The 24,432-nt window shown below is 26.4% G+C and overlaps 3 protein-coding genes across 3 annotated transcripts; 2 read left to right on the top strand and 1 right to left on the bottom strand.

Moving 5' to 3' along the window:
* Positions 1–792: 792 nt before the first annotated feature.
* Positions 793–9,159, top strand: LOC141525069 (sorting nexin-8). The gene is made up of 10 exons (XM_074239382.1): positions 793–1,205; positions 2,046–2,173; positions 4,795–4,927; positions 5,002–5,195; positions 5,283–5,400; positions 5,560–6,019; positions 6,118–6,334; positions 6,662–6,850; positions 6,921–8,724; positions 8,818–9,159. The coding sequence occupies exons 1-9, from the start codon at positions 1,181–1,183 to the stop codon at positions 7,026–7,028; spliced, it is 1,572 nt and encodes a 523-aa protein (XP_074095483.1). The 5' UTR covers positions 793–1,180; the 3' UTR covers positions 7,029–8,724; positions 8,818–9,159.
* A 1,155-nt stretch (positions 9,160–10,314) lies between these two features.
* On the top strand, positions 10,315–14,600 carry LOC141524717 (HUWE1-associated protein modifying stress responses). Its single transcript, XM_074238726.1, has 5 exons — positions 10,315–11,106; positions 11,359–11,430; positions 11,717–11,891; positions 12,043–12,185; positions 13,291–14,600. The coding sequence occupies exons 1-5, from the start codon at positions 10,914–10,916 to the stop codon at positions 13,431–13,433; spliced, it is 726 nt and encodes a 241-aa protein (XP_074094827.1). The 5' UTR covers positions 10,315–10,913; the 3' UTR covers positions 13,434–14,600.
* On the bottom strand, positions 14,463–24,173 carry Sans (SAM_USH1G_HARP domain-containing protein Sans). Its single transcript, XM_074238725.1, is given in 8 exon segments — positions 14,463–17,714; positions 17,940–18,156; positions 18,259–18,579; positions 18,727–19,032; positions 19,131–19,171; positions 19,174–19,400; positions 22,954–23,097; positions 23,918–24,173. Coding segments are annotated over 8 exon segments (1,536 nt in total). The 5' UTR covers positions 23,941–24,173; the 3' UTR covers positions 14,463–17,457.
* Between the last annotated feature and the right edge of the window lie 259 nt (positions 24,174–24,432).

The raw sequence follows: 24,432 nt of genomic DNA, 5'->3' as shown, positions 1-24,432 counted from the left end.
AAATATTTCTCACTTTTTTTTTAATTAGTTTAAATACTCACTACTTGGAGCGCTGCTTCAAAAGTTGTAACTATTTTATGTCGACAAATTATCATCAGAATTTTACTTGCAAGAGCGGTTTGTACTTGACAATTATTTGATTTTCTTTCATACAATTAATTGAATTGAAACTATTTAATTTATTAAAATTCTTACAAGCCCACTTTTTTAATAATTTATTTATTAAAGAAAATTTAAAAAATTGTCGAGTGACAGCTAAATTGAATCCTATCCTATTAATAATTAATAAAATTAAATTAATGATTGAACTGAAGTTAGTTTAGTATCGAAAAAATCTCGAAAATCCCGAAAAAATGGATATTGATTCCTGATTGGTTAGAATTAACGCGCGCGCGCAATTTGAATTTCTAGTGTCATATGAATAATTTGAATTTGATCTAATAAAGGTCGCGCTATGGCGCGTTTTATGAACAATTTGAATTACCTCGACATATATGTAGATATTATCAAATCCGCGTGGTATAATGGACAAGGCACGGCATCAAAGGAGACATATAATGAAGAAGACACAGTATCAAAAGAGATAGCTCGAACATACTCTTATACATTGCACCACTTACGAATGTAAAAGAGTGTACGGGGTATATAGACAGGAGTAGAGAGGAGGAAATGTGAGAACTGGTTTTGAACTGTCTCTGTATTAAAACTCCTCTCTCTCTCTCTCTCTCTCTCTCTCTCTCTCTCTCTCTCTCTCTCTCTCTCTTTATACGTATGCACATATATCTGTGTTGTGGCCGCGGATACCGCTGGTTCTGTGGTGGCTGTCAGAGTCACGACTACGAACATATTTTCTCTACCAGGCACAAGCAGTTACACGCTACATGGCAATGGCGTACGACGTGTCACTATCAACTGTGTTGTTGAACGTCCGTTCATCGTTCTCCGAAAAAAAATCACCTCCAATCCTCATCATTTTATCCGTCATCAAACACTGTGTCACCGACAATCGCAACTTGCAGTTTTAAACTATTCCCGCTCAGCGACATCCTTACAAATGTCACCGCAAATTTGAAATACTTTTTTTCAATTGCTATTTTTTTTTTATTTAATTAGAAAAATTATATACCAGGATACGTAGACAATATAACCGGTTGTGAGAATATTTTTAACTATCTGCAATATGGCGTCAACCGATTTGTCGTCCGGTAAATAAAAATAGTTACTTATTTAATCCTTTTTCATTATTTTGATTTTTCAAAAATAGTTTTAGTACTTTTACAATTTTTTTTATAATTATCTACCACCGAAAAATGATATTGAAAATAGCAGACAATAATTTTAAAACAAAGTAATAAATTTCAAATATAATTATTTAATTATAATTAAATAATATTAAATTTAGCTGTCACTTGACAATTTTTTAATTTTTTTTAACAAAAAAATTTGTTTTAAAAAATTATTTTTAAGAAATTGAATTTTTAATTTTTTAAAATTTCTATAAGTCCATTTTTTTAATAATTTTTTTTGCCATAATTTATTTATTAAAGAAAATGAAAAAAATTATGGAGCGATAGCTAAATTTAATGTCATTTTTTTAATAATTATTTTTAAATTAATATGCAATATGTAAAACTCTTTAAGTAATTTTTACTATCGCAAATTAAATATAAAATTTTTGGAGTGAGTTAAAAAAATTTTTAACTGTTAATTCCAATGAAAGTGTTAATGAAATAAAATATTTGCGTAACTGTATGCTCAAATTCCATATTTAGTAATCTAAATTAAAAAATAATTATTTAAAAACTACAGTTATTTGTAGAAACTCATGCAATTTACGATTTTATGGAGAGTTCGATGCCCAGCATATTAAAATTACCTATTACAATAATTTAAGTGCCAGATACTTAAATAGATTTTTTAAAAGGACAAAAAAAAATAATTAAATAAAAAATGTAATATTTCCACTTGGTTACTTATATTATATACACATATATTAACTCAAACAATCGACTAGAAGGTAATGTTTTTATAAAATTCGTTCCCAGGCTCGATCCCACCTTTCTACCGTGAAATTTATGAGAAGATATGTTCACCTACCAGTGGAAATGTCGAACGCGAAGTCTTCAAATCATTGCTTGTTAAATCACAATTGAGCAGTCCTATTTTGAGCCAGGTATGTAATTTTTTGTTATCTTCCCAATCATAATCAATTATTAGTTATCTTCCTTATTGCACAACTTTTAATCGTGAACGAGAAATAGATAATATTATTTCATAACTTGTGTTTTTCTTCTTACTAGTGGTTATTAATATTTAAACATTACAAACAAAATTTTAATCATAATGACAGTAAAAAGTGACTCACTTTTTTTTTTCTTTGTAAATTATTATCATTCAAATAAAATTGATCACAAGATCTCTCTTGAGAATTAACTATCAGATGAATTACTGTTATGTATACGGTATGACGGTATTATCAGCTTAACTACACGCCTGTTTAATGATACATTAATCCTTGACGCTTATTGTTTTCTTTTTTTTTTTTAAATAATATACAGAAAAAAAAATTAACTTGAATCAAGTAAATAATTTTGAAGAAATTTCAAAATTTTTAGAAATTTTTCATTTAAAAAATTTCAATTAAACAATTTAAAAAAAATAATGTCACGTGTAAAAAACTTGAAAAACTATAAGTGCAATTTTTTATAAATATTTTTTTAGTTGTAATTTAATTAATAAAAAAAAATTTTTAGACGTCTGCTAATTTTTTAATTAATTTTTTTTTTTATAATAATTGTATTATTATAAAATTTTTAAATAATTTTTAATGTCATTTAATTAAATTTTTCTTGATTTAAGTTAATTTTTTTTCAGTGTATAAATTTATTTTTACGATTACTGTTGTTAATAATTAAACATTCATTTTCATTTATAATTACTATTATGAAACATAAAATTAGTGTAATTGATTAAGCATAAAATAAATTAAAATACTTTATTTTGAATTGTTATTAAAACAATTATTTATTAATTATCAATACTAATGTTATAGAACAAAGTTTGAGTGTTGAAATAAATTTAAAATATTATGGAAAAAAAATTATTACTGTCCGAGAAAAATAATAATTTAAATAAATTTAGTCATTTAATTTTGATTTATTAAAAATTTTATCGACGGAAAAATTTGTTCTATTGTTAAAAATATAAAAATATTAAATTATAAAATTATCAAATTAAAGGAATTTGTTAAAACTTTGACAGTTGTAATAAGTTGGAGTTTTAAAAGGGAAACTAGAAGTTTATGTAATTACATAAAAAATTTTATTGTTTATAATTGCCAGAATATATACCTACAATAATGATAAAAATAAGTGACCGTTTATTCTTAAATATTTTAATTTGTAAATTACACAAATTCAAAAAAAAAAAAAAGATATTGAATATTAATAAGAAGATAAAACGGATGTAATGACACATAGATATTTTTCCTTAATGATCTCAGCGCATAAATAATTTAATAATAAATAAGATTTTGCTACAGAGTGACTTTCTTTTAACGAGAGATATAATCATCTAAAAAGTTACGAATTAATAATTTATTAAATTAATATTTCAAATCAATTAAAATTAAATTAGATAATAAATAATTATAAAAAAAATCCGTAAAGCTAACATGGAATTTTTTTCCCCTTTAACTTTTGACGATTGAGGTTTAATGACACTCGATTAGCTTGATGTAGACTATATTGTTAGCAACCGTGGTGATATGTCATGCATCAATGAAATCTTTTCTATTCATATAGACATAAATGTATGGATAAATAAAATGATAAGTTAAAAATAAAATTTATATAAGAAATTAATAATTATTTTTATAGTTTAATCTGCAATTATAAGTTTAGATAAGATTACTCCAGACTTATTACTAATGTACATACTTTTGCAGTTCAATAAATATTGATAAATCTAGAAATAAAAATAAAAATTATAAACTAAAACTCTTCTGCTGTTTGCTTATCAGAATTTAATTATAATTAAATATATAAATGTAAATAGTAATAATTAAAAATTACCTTGAAGTTTTTTGTTCCTGTTTTATTATATATGGACGATCAACTAACTAACATATTTATATATATATATATATATATATATATATATATATATATATATATATATATATATATATATATATATATATTGTATATCAACCACGTTGTACTTGCATTGCGATATCTCCGGATGTTCTCTGTGTACGTATGTATCGTGATAGTACAATCATAATGACCATTCACCCAAGTTGTACACAAACGGCTAATGTTTTATAATAACAATAATTTTTGTTACTATTCTTCTAATTTATGTAAATATTTAATGTAAAAATTTTTTTTTTATTGTAATTTTATACTTTAAATAATTTTTATATAAAATATTAAATTTAGGTAATTCTGTAATTTAATAAATATAATAGAAATTATCAGTACTTAAACGTTCCAATTATTGACATGTGGTACAATTTATATTTTTTTGACTGTTTTCACAGATGTGTCTAAATTTTTATTCTTTTTGTCCAATAGATTATAATAAAAGTCATAGATTAATTTATCCGAGAGTTAAAAAAAAATAAGTAGAAACGTCCTTGACTTAAATCAATCTTAAAAACTAAAATTAAAAATTAAAATTAGTGTCAATAGTCTGAATTTATTTTTATAAAAATTAAAAAAAAAATTACTATAAATATTTAAAAAAAAAATCATTTCTGGATTCAAAATTAAATATTGATCATTGTTACAGATATGGGACCTCGTGGACAGTAGGACAGGATTTTTGAGCCGCAGTGGACTTTATAAAGGACTAGCACTTGTGGCATTTGCTCAACAGGGTAAACAACCAAGTGATAAATTATTAGAAAATGTTGAATCTCAAGGTAAGATTTTTTTTTTTTACTTAAGCAAATTAATTCAATGAATACTCTTTAATAATTAATATTCTAAAATGCAGAGCTTCCAGTTCCTGTACTCGGCGATCTTTCAGAAGTAACTCTATTAGCGCAAAGATTGTACAAAGGAAACAACCCAGCGAAGTTGAATCTTACGTACTCAGATATTTGTAAATTAGATACAATAAAAGTTAATTTAGTTCCGGAGCGTAAAGGAATTTTTTTAAAACACGTAGAGTATCAAGTAACAAGTAAGGTATGTTTTAAAATTTTTTATTGCATTAATATTTATCTAATAAATATTTTAAAATTTTAAATTAAAAATTTTTTTCTACTATCTTAGGCTTTTAATTCAGTTGTACACAGGAGGTATAATGACTTCGTTTCTCTTCATGATCTCCTCCTAGCACGATTTCCGTATCGATTAATACCAAAACTGCCGCCTAAAAAAATTGTCGGAGGTAATTATTCGCAATAAATATATTTAATTACAATTTATATCAAGATTAAATTCGAGTAGAAATATCAGTAAATTAATTACTTGTAAATATTCACTGAAATTTTTTTTTTAGTGTAAAAAATGAACAAACTGATGAAAAATGAATTTTCTTCTTTTACAGCGGATTCGCAATTTTTAGAAGAACGAAGAAGATCACTCTTACGCTTTCTCATCCTAATAGCACGTCATCCAGTCGTCAGAACAGACCCGATAGTACAATTTTTTTTCACCTACACCGGCGAAGAGACGCAATACAAAATCCGCGATGTGTTTCGTCGCGTACCCGACGAATTTGCAACGTCAGAGCTATCGTCACGAGCTAAAGAACTGGTGCCCCCGGAAACTCTGACGGAATTCGCCAACAGCCGGGATCAAATACGAATGATACTGTGTGGAATATCGAGATTAAAAAATATCGCGGATTGTTTGGCGATAAGGTCGCACTCTTACGCAGCGGACATGGCTGAATTGGGTGCGCAACTGAGCAATTTAGCTGCTGAACCCCATGGGAACAGCGGATGGGCCAGTGGTGGTTCAACTATTTGGCAGAATATGAAAAAAGGATTTCATGTAATTGCCAAGTAAGTTTTTTTTTTTTTTTAAATTGATCTTGATTAATTTGAAAATTTATCTGACTTATGAATTGATCAATGATTTTTATCAAATTGCTATTTAATAGGGAATTTCATTTATTATCAGCACGTGCATTGCAACAAGCGGTGCGTGAAGAAACGACGGTATGCGAGAGATTGAATTTATTATTAGACGTTTTAGTTGCGCATCGAACACTTTGTGAAAGACATGAACGAGGAGTTAGTGCTGATCATCAACGCGCGCTGTCAACAATGTTGGCATTAAAAAAACGACAAATGCAAGGTGTAATACGCGGTACCGATGTTAGTAATTAATATTTGCTTTATACATGTTTATTAGGGTGTTCCAAAATAAAATTTCCGTGATGGACTTCTTAAAATTAGAATTTTTGCTACATTTTTGAGTACGCTCTTTTTAAATTGTTGAAAACTTATTATCGGATAATTTTAAGACTATTTTAAGATTTTTTTTAAAGACGAAATACCCAAACACAACTCTTGTTAAAAGCGGAACTTAAAATTCTAATTTTAAGAGGTCCCTCACGGAAGTTTTGGCACACCCTAATTATTTATATTTTTTTTTAATATTTAAATTTTACAGTAAAAATAAATAATTTTTTTCTTCCACAGGCTGATACCGTAGAATATTTAGAAAATAAAATGGTAGCACAAGAATCAGTAATAGCTAACGTTGAATTAAGAAATTCATTTTCGTTGCACTGTCTGCATATGGAGACGCAACTTGTTCACGCACATCTTGAAATTCTAGCTACTGTATTACAAAGCCTGGTTAAAGTTCAAATTTGTGGACACTCAGAGGTAACTTTAATTAAAATTTATTAACAATAAATCTATAAAAAAGAATCTAATTATTGGTTTTTGCTAACAGTTAGCTGAAGTGTGGAAATTAATAGAACCAACGATAATGAAATGTTTGCCGGAAAAAACGGCCATTGACATAAACGGAACTACAGACAATGAAGGGCCACTTGTATGATTTTTAATACATGTTAATTGTTATTAATTTTTTTTAATTATAATTATAAATTTTTTGTATTAGAAATGTACATTTACCTGATATTATTAACTATTTAGATTATTTAAGTAAGCAGTTATAAGTTAAGGTTTGTGCAATAGAGTATAAAAAAATTATTTTTCAAAATTTAATCACGGTTGATTGTACTTAAAGCTTTACTTTGTATACAAAAATCGTATAAAGTAGTTTTGTACTTTGGATACAAATTTTAATATATAAATCGAATTTTTTTTTTTTAATTGTAGATATTTGTGCATTCATAATAAATTTAAGTGACTATTTTTTAAATGACTTTTTTTTTAGTATATAATGGAATACTTTTAAGTCATTACTTCAAACAAATATTTTTACATTCATAAAAAATATTTAAAATGATACAATCTTTAAAATTTATACTCAATATTTTTATTTAACAGATTTAAAATCTATTTAAATTAATAGACAATAATATAAACGCTTAAAATGCCAGTAATGTTTAATAATTATCTAAAAACGTTGTTTTGCGCACATTCCACAGTAGCCTTGGGTCAAAGTTTCCAAAAAGGTCTAACATTCAAATTTCTGTGTGTGTTATCATACATTTTAACGACATATATATATACCTACGTTGATATTCGAATGGTTTATTATCATATTTAAACATAACTATACATTGATTTCCTCGAGTATTTGAAATTATTAAATTTTACCTTCAAATTAATTATAACTCATGCATTAAATAAAATTCAATGTTATAGCGGCATTTTAAAATTTGTGTCATTTTAATCCGATAACAATGACAATTTTAATTACCATCAATAATCTATCCCCTGAAATCAATTTCTCTTTTAATCAATATTTAAGTACATTGTATACCAAAAATATTTGTTTTTAAATTTATCATATCTGTCATGGCTAGAGTATACTTCATGACAACACAGGTAATATATTATTACAAAAATATTAATTTACAAATAATCAAAAAAATAATTTTAAAAATAATAAAATTATTTTTCTATCCCAAAAAAATTTTTTTTTAATTTTTTGGTTGTCTTCCAATTTATTGGCTGCCGTTTATATTTTATAATATTTAATAATTTTAAAATTATTTTTAAAATTTACAAAAATAGTACCAGGTACAGAATATTTTGGAAGGTAAAGGATCCATAGTCAGGTAGTTAACTTGGAAGCAAGTAAAGTTAATATATTTTAGCAGTGATCCTGTAGGTGGACACTTGATAGTCTAAGTAATAGTAAAAGTAAAACAGTAATTACAGTAGGGATAATTTGAGTACAGTATTTTCTTTGGAAAAATCTAAACACTCAAGCATTTTCACAGTTTGCGTCGACACGTCGGAGAGCAGGTAGCTTAAGTTACTGTTTGTAAACCATATAGCAGTGGCTATAATAAATACAGTATCGTTTTGTAATAATACAGTAGTAAATGTTTGATTATTTTTGAATTTATTTTCTAATGACTTGGTTTTACATCAATAATACGCGAAGAAGATGAAGTTATTTTGCCACTTCAGTGAAGATAAGTTGCGGGAAAAATTGGTCGGCTTGGTCCAAACGCGCGCCTCTACGGCGTCGATTGAAGACTTGTACAAGTTTATCGTGCATCATAAACAAAAAACCAAGCTGATCATTGATACTTGGGCGAGTGAATTGTACAAAGGTAATAATTCTATTTTTTTTTTAATTTTTTAGTCGCAAAAATCATGCTTTTATAAATTAGAAATTTAAACACGTGCTTTTTGTGTTTTGCTAGCAAAACCATACCACAAATTGTACTTCATGGTGCTGGCAAACAAAATAATTCAAGAAGCAGAAAAGAGTGCACCGGAGCTTGTGCTTACGTACAAAAAATGTCTTCTAATGGTATTTTTTTATTTGAAAAACTCACGAGAAGACGACTACTTAAGTAACGGCATAACTGTAATATTAAAAAATTGGTCGGAGTTGAGAATTTGTAGCGATTTGGTAGACGCGGCTAAAGTTGTTTTCAATGATCTTCATGTCAGTGGACATTAAAACTTTTTTTTTATACCTGATTTTACAATTATATGATTTTATCAATATTCAATAAACTTTATCCAATTCCGAAAGATTATTTTGCCATAATTATCGTTTTAGAAATTAAATAACCATTCAGTATGTTTTTTTTTACTTTTCAACGTTTTTTTTTTTAACTCGATTTTATTAAATTAATTTTGTATGAGAAGAAATAATAAAATAAAAAAAAATTATTTTAAATTGTAATTAAAAGTAGTTTTAGATATTTTCTATAAAATCTGTAAATTGTATTTATTGAACGACACTGTATTGACTAAATCAAATTCAATTGTAAAATAAACATAATAAATTTTTTTTAATCGATCCTCCTTTTTTTCATCCTCCATTTTTAAACAAAAATTATATGATATAATTTTGGTAATTTGAAACAAAAATGTTTTATCAAAAGAATTTTATATAGATAAAAGTATTATCGTTAAGAAAATTTGATTGAATAATTCTTCGTGAAGCTAAATTATTCAAATAAATTTATACAATATATTTTGTTTACTTTTTTAAATGGATTTTCAGTTCTTATTTACAAGCTGAATAAATAAAATATCAGCTAAAAAAACAATGTTATTCATCAATAATATTAGTTAATAATTAAAAGATATGACGGAATAATTATTTTTCAATGATACTATCGTTAGAATTCAAGTAATTTTAATGATTCAACTAAAATTTAATAAGAAAATAACATATTTAAGAAATATAATATAATACATAAAAAAATGAACAATTTAAAAAGAAAAAAAGTTGATTATGACAATTTTAACAAATTTAAAAATTTTTTATTGTAATTAATTTGTTAAAAAAATTTTTTTAATTTTAATAATTAATTAATTACAACAAAAAAATGCTTCTAAAAATTTCCACTTGTAATTTTTATTAATATTCACATGTGAAATTTTTTAATTAATTTTTTTTTTTCTAATAATTGCATTAAAATAAAATTTTAAAACAATTTTTAATGTCTGCCAACTTCAGTGTCATTGTTTAAAACTTCCCGCGTTTATTTAAATCTAGTCATGAAGCGCCAACGACAAGAAGACAACTAGAAACAGTAACCATATTATATGACCATTTTCTCTGCGCGCCTTCACGAGAATCTGGTAAAATGACTATTATTCCCGAGCACCGTGCTACCAGGAATGGTAACAATTCTCACGCTCACTATATTTCGTAGCGAGCATACGGCAGTAGACATTTGTTGGTTGGAAGAGTGAGTTCATCGTTTGGAATTTCATCCGCCATGCCATAACGTACCATCAACTCGACCAACCAACTAACCATACATCTAGCCAAACACCATCATAATTTACCCATCTACTAGCAATTTCTGTCTCAACGGGCAGATTTATCCACCAATTACAAATAAATACTGCATTAATTACGAGAAAAGTAATAGGAATATTTTAATCTAGTGTTGTGTGGTTGGTGTTTATTTTATACGTGAAAGACAATATCATACATACGTATATATTGTGTATACACACACTTACATCCTGATATAAATGTATATACATGTGCACACGTATATAAAAGCACGAGATTAATTCTGTAATGGCCGCGACCTGACCTTCATCATCATCATCATCCGAGATCTTAGCCCTCGTCAGTCTTTAAAATATACTTTTTATTCATAGATATCACTTTTTTATTTCGTTTTACAATTAAGTACTTTTTCTATTAATAATAATATAAATTACTGTAATAATAATAATAATAACAACATAAAATATCTAGACTAGTGGTTAAAAAACAGCTTACAATTTTTCTAAAGACTTTCAATAAAAATAATAAATAAAAATGAGTGATGACCGCAGTGATGAAGATCAAATCATGGATCTCTGGTACTCAAATTGGGAACAACAGTGTATTGAAGCTATTGAATCAGAACCTGATTATGAGAGTCAATTACACAACGAAAAGGAAATTTATTCCCAGCAAATATGGACGGGTTTTCAGACAACAGCTTCAGCCATTGCTCAACTTTATAAAGGTATTTATTTATTCATTCAATTTCACGGCTGATTTTTTCGAGAAGTATTGCAATCTACGCTTCAATATATTTCATTAATTGTTACAAATAATATATTTGTCGGGCGTAAATAGTAGTGAAGGTGTAGCCATTTTTTAAGTGACATCCATTTTGTTTAGCTCGATTTATTTTTAAATATTATTTATAATTACACTTATGTATTTATTTATTTATTCATTCATTTATTTATTTATTTATTTATTTATTCATTAGATCGTACGCAAGGTGCATCACTTTGGCTACCATTTCAAACCGCTGCAGGAACAGTAACATCTCTTTACAAAAGTAAGTTTATTAATCCATTTATTTATTTATTTATTTCTCTTTATTTAAATGTTTTTATTCATGTTGAAATGATAATAATAATTACCGAGATATTTGTCATGCTTTTGTTAGTATGAAGCTATCGTTTTGTTCAAGATCAGACAGTATTGACATTAAATAGTTGTGTAGATATTCGTTGATAACGATGATAATTAATTATCATTGTTAATTCATTTATAGAACAATATGTATTGTATATTGTTGTGGGTAACCGATGGGTTTTATTGTTTTGTTTATTTATTGACAGATTCATTGGATGGTATGAGGAGATGCAACGAATTAGGAGTTGACATTGGGAGACAGAAGAGAAGTAAAGAAATAATGAATTGGGCGAGGAAGAAAAGACGGAACATTAGACGTGAAGATTTATTGGCGTATCTGGCTGGTAAACCACCACCTCCACCTAGACCGCATGCTCATAGGTAATTTTTATTGTCATTTCAATCAATTGTTTCATACAATCGGTTGGATTAAATTTAGTCTTTTTAGAAGGGTCCTTCTTAAACTTTTTTTTTTTTTTTTTTTTTTTTTTAATTTCAGATTATTAAAATTTATTTCTTTTCTCTATTTCAGAAGCTCGCCAAAACCTCGTATGATGGTGTGTGGTTCCCCGCCATCACAGAGTCCTGCGGCAAGTATGGTTGTAACCCCAACTCCAGAACCAGTTGATCAAGATTCAGAACTTCATACTTTTAGAGAAGCTATTGCCTTAACCGGTGAATAATTATTTAATTTTATATCATTTAGTTTAAAAAAATCCGAAGATCAGTTTATCCTTTGGGTTATTGAGTAATAAAATTGATCTTTAATTCTTTTCGAAGTTGATTTTTTAATACTAGTTCTTTGACATTCTCATTTACTATGTTAGAGTCAAAAGCAACATTGTCTTTGTGCAAAACAGAGGACACATGATGTATAATTTTAGTTTTGGGGATCGTTAAAATAGAAACTGATTTTTTGTCTTGCAGTTAACGAAATAGTTAATTGTAGTCAAGCTGCAACTTAACGGGTTAAGATGAGGTTTATTTATTTTAAAAAAATCGTTCCGTTTGTTTATAAAGAAAATTACAGTATATTAATAAATATTGAAAATGAAAATTATCAATTAATTTCAGGAGTGCAAATTAAATTTTTTAATTAATGTTTAAAAAATCAAATATAAAAAAATTTAGCTTTTCTTAAATATATTGTCTATGCTCTACATTTGCCTGGCGTACAAGATGAGCATTGATTTTTTTTTCAGTTCTATTCAATCTATTTAATATATACTAGGCGTATTGAACTAGAATTTTTTCTTGTAGTCTAATAAAATATTAAATTCGATTGAGTAGAATTTAATATAAATATAAAAATTTATTGTAAAATATTATTATGATAACATTTTATTCATTTTCGTATTTTTATCGAACAGTGGTATATTTTTATTTACTATTGGAAATCTTTTAGATTGAAATTCAAATGGATACTCCCCTTAAGTAAAATAAAAATAAAAAATTTGGTTTTTTATTTAATGTAAATTCCAATACCGATTAAGCTCAATGTCAAAGAACTCGACAAATATTTTTAACTTAAATACAAGTCTCTATTATAGTTAACAAAAGTGTACCGGAAGTTAGTGCGTGCATAGAATAAATTAATTTAAAATACTAATCTCGAAGGTAGCATAGCATAAAAACTAACTATTGCTAACACCGACCAACGTTTTATTGAAATTAAATGAATTTTCCAGCCGTAAAGGATGAAATAAAAATTTTTATTACAGTAAAAAATTCAAGTCTTGAGATGTAATCATTAAAAAAATTGTTTTATCATTTTATCCAGGATCACCAATGTCCCGGCGTGCTGGAAGACAATCAGAGTTGTCAGCATTCATAAGCAGTGAATTTGCTCGGCATCACAAGCGACCGGCATCACATGACGTGGACATGGGCTCACCTACGCACAAACGTTCACGCTTCATGTAACGAATTGTGCCGTTATCAAATAGCCTTCAAACCTTCCTACCCTTCAATGTATTGCTACATCTTAATTGATTGAACAACTAAAAAAATTACAAGATCAACAACCACAACAACAGTCATGTCAACAAAAACAACTTTTCCATTTTATTTGATACTTCGATCGCAACACCAATGGAAAAAAAAAGTTAAGTAATTAAGAGATTGTTAATTTTCACAAGTAAATACATTTTTGTTACTTACGATTATGAGTCGTAACGTAGCTCATTGTCAATAGATATAAAATAAAAACTAATAATAAACGTAATATAAATAATAATTATATTAACAATAATAATAATAATAATAATAATAATATTGAATAATGCGGTAGAATAAAAGCTTTAGGAAATTTAATTACATAATAATGAAAATATTAATATTAATTATTAAATATAAATACTTAGATTTGTTTACTATAACATTCTCACTGCTATGAACGTATATAAATATAATTGTATATTCATAATTAATCAATTGGTATATTTCTATATTATAAATATAAATATTATACATATTATATATATATATAAATAGTTTAACATATCTACAGGTAACATATAAGCGGAAATGTTAATAAATAGTTATCTGAGATTTTTAATCAAATCAATCAAAAGACAATTTAATAATTAATTCATTAATTCATTAATTCATTTGTGAGATTTATTCAATTTATTTCTAAACATTTCAAATAATTCTATCGATTATCAAGCTATAAATTTTTATTAATTAATTTCGGATGATGTTTCATTATGTATTGATTTTGATATTCAGGAAAAATAATGAAGTATTGTAATTTAAATGAACAAAAGCAAGTGTAAATATTTAAATTCAGTAATTAATTAATTTATTGAAACAAATGTTTATATTTGATAAATTAGTAAATCTCATAAAATCTATAATAAAATGCCATAACAATTCAGGCAGCTATTTTTATTAATATTATATCCGCGTATATGTTTAGTGTGTGTGTGTGTGTGTGTGTGTGTGTGTGTGTGTGTGTGTGTGTGTGTGTGTGTGTGTGTGTGTGTGTGTGTGTGTGTGTGTGTGTGTGTGTGTGTGTGTGTGTGTGTGTGTGTGTGTGTGTGTGTGTGTGTGTGTGTGTGTGTGTGTGTGTGTGTGAAATATGTAAAAGTATGTGAAAAATAGTTAGGTTCCTTCATTTATTATCGTACCACCACAATATTGTACGATAATGACTGAAGGTTAGTGTAAATGTACATTACTTGCAACGCACTGTGCCTCGTTTCGCATATGGGTCTCAAGGTCGATTTAAATATGCGAGAGCACGTCGGGCTGGACTGGTTTTATCTTTTAACCATACGCCCACTTATTTATTTATTATTATTATTATTGTAACTATAATAATAACAGTTATTATTATTATTATTATTCTTATTATTATTATTATTATTATTATTATTATTATTATTATTATTATTATCAGTGTTCCCATTTGTCACATAATTTTCGTAAACATCACATAATTTGAAGTAGTCAATTGATTTGAAATTTTGGTGGTGAATTATTAATTTATTTATTTTTCGACAAAAAAAAAGTTCTATAAGTTTCTTGAAATATGGAATACCTTAAAATTCTTTGTGCTAAATTAAAACAAAAGAGTGATAAATATTTAACACAGAAATTTTTGCTGTGATCATTTTTTTTGTAAATATTTTTCAAGAGTAAATTTATGTCTGAATTTTAAATAAAAATATTTTTGCATAAAAAAAATATGTATATTCAGTCAAAAAATTTTTAATTTAATTAAAAATTTTTTTTTGTGCGTACGATAATTTTTCAAAAACCTGATAGCAAAAGTTTCTGGGAACACTGATTATTATTATCATTTTTCGGTCCAGGTTTAATTCGTACATGTCATTTGTCTTTCTTATGTTAATTTAATTCTAATAATTTTTTTCTTTCGTTTTAGTACAAAGTATATTGAATATATCTAGTAGATATGTGATATAGTTTAACAATCGTACTCTTATTTTTGATTTTATTTATTTAAGAGATAGTTGAAATTTAAGAGAACAAAATTATTTATAAAATAATTAAATTATAATCGATTGAGACCCCGAAGAATACTGTTTTATAAACGAGTATTGTTGTTCGGTTGTAAATAATGCTTATAAATATTAATTGATTAATTAATTAATTAATTAATAATTGTATTTATTAAGGAACAAATAACATTAAATGCGAAAAGTTGAAAAAATAACTAGGTAATGTAGTTAATATTGATTAATATTCATTTACTAATTATTAAATAATAGCAATGAATTAATAATAGCTTTAATCGCGATCAGAATTTTTTTTTTTTTTTTTTTTTTTTTATTCATTAAGTTAAATAAATTTGTATTGTACAATTTTTATTTTACTAGTTTTTTTTTTTTTTTTTTTCTTTTCTAAAGCTTAACTAGTACACGATGAGACTAACTTTATAAATGTTTTGTTCTTTAAATAGATTCGGGTCCTATCTTGTAGGAAAAAATTTAAAGAGAAAAAAAATTGGCACAGATCATTTTATTGGAATGAGATTATTGCGACAGTTTATTTTATTTATTTATTTATTTTTTTTTTAAGCGCAATTGTTAACAGATTGATACAAACACAGAAAATAAAAATTACCTAGGAATTTTTATCAAAAACGGAGCAATATTTTAATGTAATTTACTGTTTTATTAATTAATTTATTTTTATCATTAATTTATAATGTTTGAATCATTGTTTTTTAGACAATCGCTAGTTTTTATTAATATTTGCTTATTAAATTTTTATTTGTAGTCATTTGATAATTATAGTTTTTAAGATGACCATGGGTTCAAATATTTTACCAGATAATAATTTTAAAAATATTTTTATCCCAAAATTGGCAAAACTGCTAGTCTTACAAAAGCGTTGATAATTTAATTAATTAGTTTGTAAAACTAATTAAAATATTACATCATACTTTGTTAAATTTTTTATAATTTAATTATAATGAAATTCATGATAAATTATAGAAAGTAAACTTTTTTGATTTAGTTAATGTTTTTTTTTTTAATTTTTCGGGTTCATTAAATATTAATTTCATCATGAATAAAATTGTAAATAATTTCTTTTGTCCACCCGAATTAATAATTGAATTCGTGTAAATAAGATAAAAGTTATTTTGAAATTCAAAAAATTGCTCCGTTTTAATTTAAAATAATTGTAATAAATTATTTATTGTTACAGCACAATTACAATTATTTTCATATGAATAAATCTATTATTTTTTTTTTTTTAAAATAATAAAATGATAGATTTATTTGAATTAAAAATGCATAATAAAATTATTAGTTAAATAAATTAATCTATGACTGTTAATTTAAGTTATTGATAAATATAATGAATTTTTTGTTAAATTGTGTAACTAATCACTCTCACGTTGAGTTTAATATTAAATATATTATGATACAGTAAGTAACCGATTTACCAGAACATGTTTTATTGCGTTAAATTAATTACTAAAAAATTAATAAAGTAAATTAAACGAACAAGAGAGTGAAAGATGCGGAAGAAGAAAAGCGTGACATATACACGATTGGTGCTCATATATTTTCTTCTTTTTCATCAACAAAAAAGAAACTTTTATAATTATTTTGTTCGCCGTCTATCTGTAATAATAGTAAATTAAGAATATAATTATTAAAAAATTTAATTTATACTAACACTCGAATAAATTACTAATTAGTAAATATTATTAGTAAAAATAAATTTTTTTGATTATTTATATGAGAAGAAAAAAAAAACAAATGTTATTAATCATATTTGTAAGCGTATTAATAATAACACTTATATAAATTGATGAAAAAAGGAACATTTAATAATAATTTCTGTTCTTGTAAATTTATTTTTTATGATAAAAATTTATTTATCAATATAAATTGAAAAAAAAATTTATTCACATTTTATATTATACACAATAATTGTATGATAATATTAATATTTATTACATTGTTAATTATAGTTTACTATCTTTAATAATACGTTGAGATGTTACGAAAGCAGCTTTCCGAGTTGCTATTGCATTTGTGAGCTTTCTTCGTGGACCAAGCGGAAGTTTTAGTGCAGCAATATCGTTATCTGTTAATAACATTAATGCCTCTAAATCTATTTGCTCGGCTTCGAGTACTGGTTGTATCGATGTTAAATTATTAGCCACTAAAAAACGTTGAAGTGGACTCCATTCTTCTTCTGTTTCATCAGTATCATCTTCACCTGTAGTAAATGTTATTATTTTATGCAAATTTTTTTTTTTTATTTCGTTAAAATAAATTTTAGTATCGTTTTAAATTAATTGAGATTTTTTAGAGTCTAAATAATAATTTATTTAAATTATAAAATAAGCAGCGGGTGTTTACTGTAAGGAGACAAAAAAAGAAGCTAAAAAAGACTTGAAAAAAAATTTCTAAAATATTTTCAAAACTAAGTCTAATATTTTACCAGATAATCGATCATCGTCCCACATATTCTGTCGTCTCGCGAGACTACCAGCACTCCCAATGCTTATTTCCTCATTATTACGCCCGTTGATACTGTTATTATTATTGTTGATGTTATTACTATTTTTTCGATTGTTCATCGCATTCTCCAAGGCATCATTATACTTGTGGTCATCATCAATTTGCCTTACTGGTAAATTCTCTAGGGTTGCAGTTATCTATAAAAAAAAAAAAAAAAAAAAAAAAAAAAAAAAAAAAAATTAATAACTCAGCTTCTAAATAATGAATAAAATAAATATAATCAATCATAAAAAAATTACCGATCGTCTAAAAGCAACAGAACCAAATCCTGGTCTGTTGAAGATACTAGCAGGTTCTTGAAAAAGCACAGCCTCTTCAACAAGATTATTTTTCCCGAATCCATTGGTATCGTGGATGATATCGTCATCATCGTAATCTCGATCGCCCAATAAATCTGGCGTGCTCTGAGCTTTACTGAGGGTGCCCCAGACATCTGATATTTTTCCTCTCTTACCTATCTGTTGTTGCGCTTGAGTCTCATAAGTACCGACATACATCACTTCTGAGTCCCTTCTTAGTCCCGTGAGACTTCTCACAGATTTTTTGCCATCACCTTCTATCTAAGAATCAATTAATCTATTTATCCATCAAACTCTTGATCTTTTTATATTAAATTATTTTATTTAATTAATATTGAAATGTTTTTATTGATTTTAGGAAGTAAAATCTAATTATAAAAAGAAGAATAAACTTATTAAAATAATTACCTCAATAACTTTAAAGTCATCAGTTGCGACAGCTTTTTTTGCCAAAGCTTTACGACAAACAGCTCCATTACCTCGTCTTCGTGCTGTATTCGAAGCTGTTGACAATGTACCAACAATGTCGCTAAATGTTTGCGAAGGCTTCATACGGCCTTTGAATGTTAATATACTAGGCCTATGAGGTAACACGCTTTCTTTATTAATTGTATCTATGATATCCATTTTAGCACGATTTTTTAGTAGTTTTTTCTGTTCTTTTTCTGCTTTTATGTCAGCTATCTTTTGACGCTTGACGTACTCTTTCAACCTACAAAAAGAAAACGTACATATAATTAGTCACTTATTAAATTATAATTGTTAGATAGTTTTTTTTTTTTTTTTTAATAATAAATATAATAATTATGACCTTTTTCCGCATCCTTTTCCGCTTTTTCTCGTAACAGTTTACTTTTTTACGATTAATAGCTTCTTGTTCCGCTTGAGCGAGGTCGAGAAATTGGAGAATATCTTCCCGACCATTTATAGCTGCTAATTCACGCGCTGAATGTCGATCAATGTCCAGAGACCAAATATTGCAGCCAAATTTAACGAGAAATTTTACGCAAAATTCGTGACCACGTGCGGCTGCTAAATGAAGCGCTGTGTTACCAAAATAATCTGTTTTGTCTGGATCACCACTGGAATAATTATTAATTTAGTTGTCAGTAAGTATTGATAAATAATTATTAAAACTTATGAATTATAAAATTAATTAAATTAGCAGAGATTTGAAAAGTCTTAAAATTTTATAAAAGAAATAATTATTTTTAAAAATTCAAATTTATAACTTTTTTTATTACAATTTCATTGTTATAAAAATTTAATAAATTTTTAGTAACATGTAAAATTGTTCTGTTAATTAAAAATTTAAATTACGCGCGCAAATTCTAATTTAAAAAAATGCAAATTCATTCTAGCTGACATGCGCGCGCAGGATAATTCAATATGGCGGTTGGGCGACTACAAGAAAGACGTTACGAGAACTTTCCTCCACAGTTTTTATTTATTTTAGACCAAAAAATCGAGTCAATTAATTATAAAAAGTATGTCCGAGTAATTTTTACACGCTAATTAATTAAGAAAATTATTTATTTAAATAAATAGATCTTTAAAAAGTATCTGAATCGGGATGTAACAATTATTATGCTGCTAGCCGGCTAGCTCAGCTAAGAACGCGTATCTTGAGTCATTGTTTCAATTAATATAGTATTTAAAAAATTATAATTAATGAAATTAATTATTGTTAGGTATGTTATATGGCTATATGTTTTATTTTAAGAACCTAGTATGATAAATTATGCTATTTTTTTCAACTGGAGAATGAACGAGGAGTGAATGAGTCATTTGCCCGCCAAAATGCTGTTGCTGTTAGGATGAACGGTTGTGAGTTTTTGACGTTGATTTCCATTTTAGTACTTTTAGTAACTAAGTTTATTTTATTTAATATGATTGATTATATTTGATACTGAAATATCTGAAAAGAAACATCTGAAAATGTTTAAGCTCTTTTTATCAAATAATTTATTACAAAAAAAAATTCTACGTCTTTTATTGAAGACACTGAAGTTAACTGATAGAGATTTTCAAGATATAAGCTCATCCCGATGTTACACTCATCGAGAGCTTTCATTTGAGTACCCACATGCATTTATATATATATATATATATATATATATATATATATATATATATATATATATATATATAATATATATAAATATATGAAAAATTGATGTGGGTACTCAAATGAAAGGTCTTGATGAATGTAACATCAGGATAAGCTTATTTCTTTAATAATGTCAATAGTTCACAAGATACATTGTTAGAGTATCATATTTATTGAACAAAATTGAAGTTAACAAATTATTCGAATACTTAAAAAAATATATAGTTAGGTTTGTGCTGTAAGAATTAATATCTTATTGCGCCTCATGTTATTCAAATGATTTTAGGGTATAATTTTAAATATAATGCGTTGTTGATGAAAATAAGCTTCAGACCTAATGCTTTAGACACAAACATAATTAAGTGATAATACCATTACGAATAATATTTTAATAGTAGTTGTATAATTAAAAGAAAATCGAGGGTAGAAATTATTAAACAAAGTTATTGACCCAAATATCTGGGATTCTAATATCATGATTTCAACAATACATATAAAGATAGAAAGCCTTAGATAACATTATTTTCTCTTGAGGCTTGTGGCGCCTGAGTGTGCCATAACATGACGCGTTAAGTGAACATATAAACATGCATATTTATAATATATGTAACAGAGTAAAGGTAATGGGGGCTCTTTAATAATAGTAGCTAAAAAGCATTACATCTCTTAACTTCCCATTCCGGTACGTTCCGTTTCGTTTGGTGCGCTCTGGTTTGCTTTACTCTTATCTGGTCTACTGTACTCTACTTTGGTTTTGTTTCACACTCACTACACCCGATTGTCTTTACGTACATAACAATCCACGCAATACATTCATACGTATATATAATATACATTCATATAAACATACGTATGTAAACCGGCGTCTACGCATGCCTCTTACCATATATATAAAATATATATAATATATATTTATATACAATTTGTATCAGGAAAACACGTGCGGGTGAGTATATTTATCTTCATCCATATATATCTATATATAGTCATACATATTTTTTTGCGCGAGGAATTATTGTCTACATGGCTACACTCTTTACCGCCATAGCACATTTCCGGCTCTTTCGGACCACCTGTCGTGTGGTTTATCCGGCTGTTCGGTGCATCGAACACTTGTTATGTTCATTATTACGTTACATTATTCATAATTGTTGTTGGGAAACGGAAATTTGAATTACAAAAAAATATAAATTTAAATTTACGTGTTTCATCATATTTTTCATGAATCATGAGCTTACTTATGTTTTTTAAAGAGTTTCAAAAATTTTACTGTGATATTTTAATCGTATTATTTTTGAATAAAAATATTATACATATTTTTTAATGAGCTATTTTTTGAATGAAATTATCGTGTTATTAAATCACGTGGGATGATTTGATGAAAGGAACTATTGAATTAATATCAATTGTATGAGCGAAAAATGATCTAAGATAAAATTATTATATAGAGACAATGTAAGTGATTGCGAATGTTTTTTATTCATTGTTGTTATTATTTTTAATTCAATTGACTCATTTATATCGTATCTGATTATGCGTAAGAAAGTAAAAAAATTTTTAGATAAACTAATACAACAAAGACTAATTAAAGACAAAATTTTTAAAGTATTTGTAATTTGGAGCAATTAGGAAATTATTCGATTCTATTTTTTATTTTAAATAAAAGTTTAATACGTAAAAGCTCCTATACGTTAAATTTGTCTCAGAAGCCGACGGTTTATAAACCCTAGTATTTATATTTAATACATTTTATCGATTTAACTGCTCGGACAACCCTATTTAAACTTAAAAAAGTACCTTCGACATTCGGATACTATATGGGTTTGAAAAATAAAGACATTTCGAGTATCACGCACACATTTTTAACGAAAATTATTTCCGGTAAAATATATAATTTAAAAAAAAGTAATATGATGCCTTAGTATAGTATTTTTTTAAAAGATAAAAATAATTTCGATCAAACAATTCCAATTATTATCAAAGTTTGATAAAAAACAATATTTTTTTTAAATTTTAACAATTAAATTCAGAGTTTTGATGATTGATATGACGTTTCAAAGTGACTCTCAGTTGAATGATATTTATTTATTGTTATCAACTACGCGTTAACGTCGTTGGAATAGTACTTGATTAATAAATAACGACAATTGATAATATGATATGATATATGATAATAATAAATAACCTAGAATCTAATCGATGTCATCTTTGTTTATTCTCGTTAAATTATTACTATAACTTCATGCTATTGAGCATGATAATACACAAGTAAAGATAAAACTTTCTAAACGTGAAAATCATATGGACTAGCAAAAAGTAATTGATTTATTGTTCTATTTATTTGCACTTATTTAATAATAATGATGATATTTTATCGTCTCCAAGAAAAACAAACACAATTTGATTTCTTTCAATATTTTCATTCTTTTCTCACTGTCAGTAAAATTTCCATTTATTCATCGTCATCTCACTCTCGATAATAATGAAAATGGTTTTATTTAGAGAATAAAAGACAATAGACGTACCCCCTGGCGACAAGCAGTCTCAATGCTTCAACGTGACCTTCAAAAGCTGCCCATAGTGTAGGGGTCATTCCTCCTTCATCTCGCGTATTGCAATCCTTTCGCGTAGCTTCTTTGAGGATCTCGAGAGCTCCATCACGAGCTGCTCTGTTTAAGATAAATTATTCGTGTAAATACAAGCTTGTTTATTTTTAAACTATTAATTATTGGCTCAATTTAATTAAACTATTTTCATAACAAAAAAAAAAAAAAAAAATAACACAAACAAATTTTTTGCTCTGTTAATTAATAATATTATTTTTTTCGAGATGTCGATTCCTGTAAAATTAAAACTTATCATTTTCTTTTAATTATACTATATAAAATTGTCCGCACGTAAGCTGAGCTGAGATAAAAATCTTAATTAAGACTAGAAAAATTACAAGTGCAACGAACTACATGACAATTTTCTCGTCCTAGTCATATCATCAGTCATTGATGCTTCTTTTTATTATTTCTGCAGTATGAGCTGAACGATGAGTTTCTTTTTTAGTTTTGTTGTAACATAATAATAATAGTAATATATATTTACGATATCTACTTGTCACTTCGACACTTTTTATTTATAACTATTTTCTCTTTTCAAATTTGCAAACAAGGAAACCTGTGTCGTTTGTTTTAGTTTGATAAATAAATAACTAGAAATTAAATATGATGAAATTAACAAAATGAAATTTTTTATCTTTTCTTTATCCAGTGTTGTTGATTAATCACTAGATAATACTTCTGATAACTGACAATACTTGTTAAAAAATGATATTTTTTTTTTGCGTAATTCCTAGGAAATTCTTGGGTATCTTCTGTAATTAAATCGTCCTTTTATTACTAATTAAATAATTTATTTTTTCATCTTTTTTATTGAGTTCAATAACAAAATAATTTTTTAAATTAAAAGTAGACAGCAAAAAAATATTTTTAAAAAACGTACTTATGAAATCGTTCAGAGGACATCCTCTTTCACTTTCTAACAAATATTTACTCACATTAGCCGCAAATAATAAAGAAAACTTTGGAAAAATTGCCGTGAATTTTCGAGTTTCCGGAAGCACTTTTGGTTTATTAAAATTCATAGAATAAAAAGAAAAAAAGTAACGGAAAAACTTTTGACTAGAGTCTCGTTAAGAACACAAAGAGTTTAAGTTAATGATTTAGTAACCGGCGTTGGACTAAAGGCAAAGGCAACTGAATCATGGAGCAAACCGACGTTCCCTTCAATCCACCACTCACCTTGGTTACCTCCCTCTCTCCATTTGTTTTGTTTCATGTTATTTTATTTTACTTACCTTTTTTTACAACGATTTCCCCGTCTCTCACCTATGAGACGTGCACCTGTTGTGCGACCGGTTGCGATCGCGTCTGCGTAACTTATTCTTTATCCTCTGAGTAAAAATATGTTATAGAATTTCGTGTTTCGTTAATTATTTTATTAATTACTCCAAGAAC

This window comes from Cotesia typhae, unplaced genomic scaffold, assembly GCF_013202065.1.
Source record: "Cotesia typhae breed Kobodo isofemale line unplaced genomic scaffold, CoteBio_Ctyphae contig_23, whole genome shotgun sequence".
Classification (NCBI taxonomy): Eukaryota; Metazoa; Arthropoda; class Insecta; order Hymenoptera; family Braconidae; genus Cotesia; species Cotesia typhae.
Note: the sequence above shows the minus strand (reverse complement) of the source record. Positions and strands in the feature narration are given on the sequence as shown.

Excerpts from the sequence above, each read along its gene's own strand:
- LOC141525069 (XM_074239382.1), top strand. The coding sequence starts at position 1,181 with ATGGCGTCAACCGATTTGTCGTCCG. Across the intron at positions 1,206-2,045 it reads GTCAACCGATTTGTCGTCCG|GCTCGATCCCACCTTTCTAC; the intron begins GTAAATAAAAAT and ends ATTCGTTCCCAG. Across the intron at positions 6,851-6,920 it reads AAATTTGTGGACACTCAGAG|TTAGCTGAAGTGTGGAAATT; the intron begins GTAACTTTAATT and ends TTTTGCTAACAG.
- LOC141524717 (XM_074238726.1), top strand. The coding sequence starts at position 10,914 with ATGAGTGATGACCGCAGTGATGAAGATCAAATCATGGATCTCTGGTAC. Across the intron at positions 11,431-11,716 it reads AGTAACATCTCTTTACAAAA|ATTCATTGGATGGTATGAGG; the intron begins GTAAGTTTATTA and ends ATTTATTGACAG. Across the intron at positions 11,892-12,042 it reads CCTAGACCGCATGCTCATAG|AAGCTCGCCAAAACCTCGTA; the intron begins GTAATTTTTATT and ends TCTCTATTTCAG.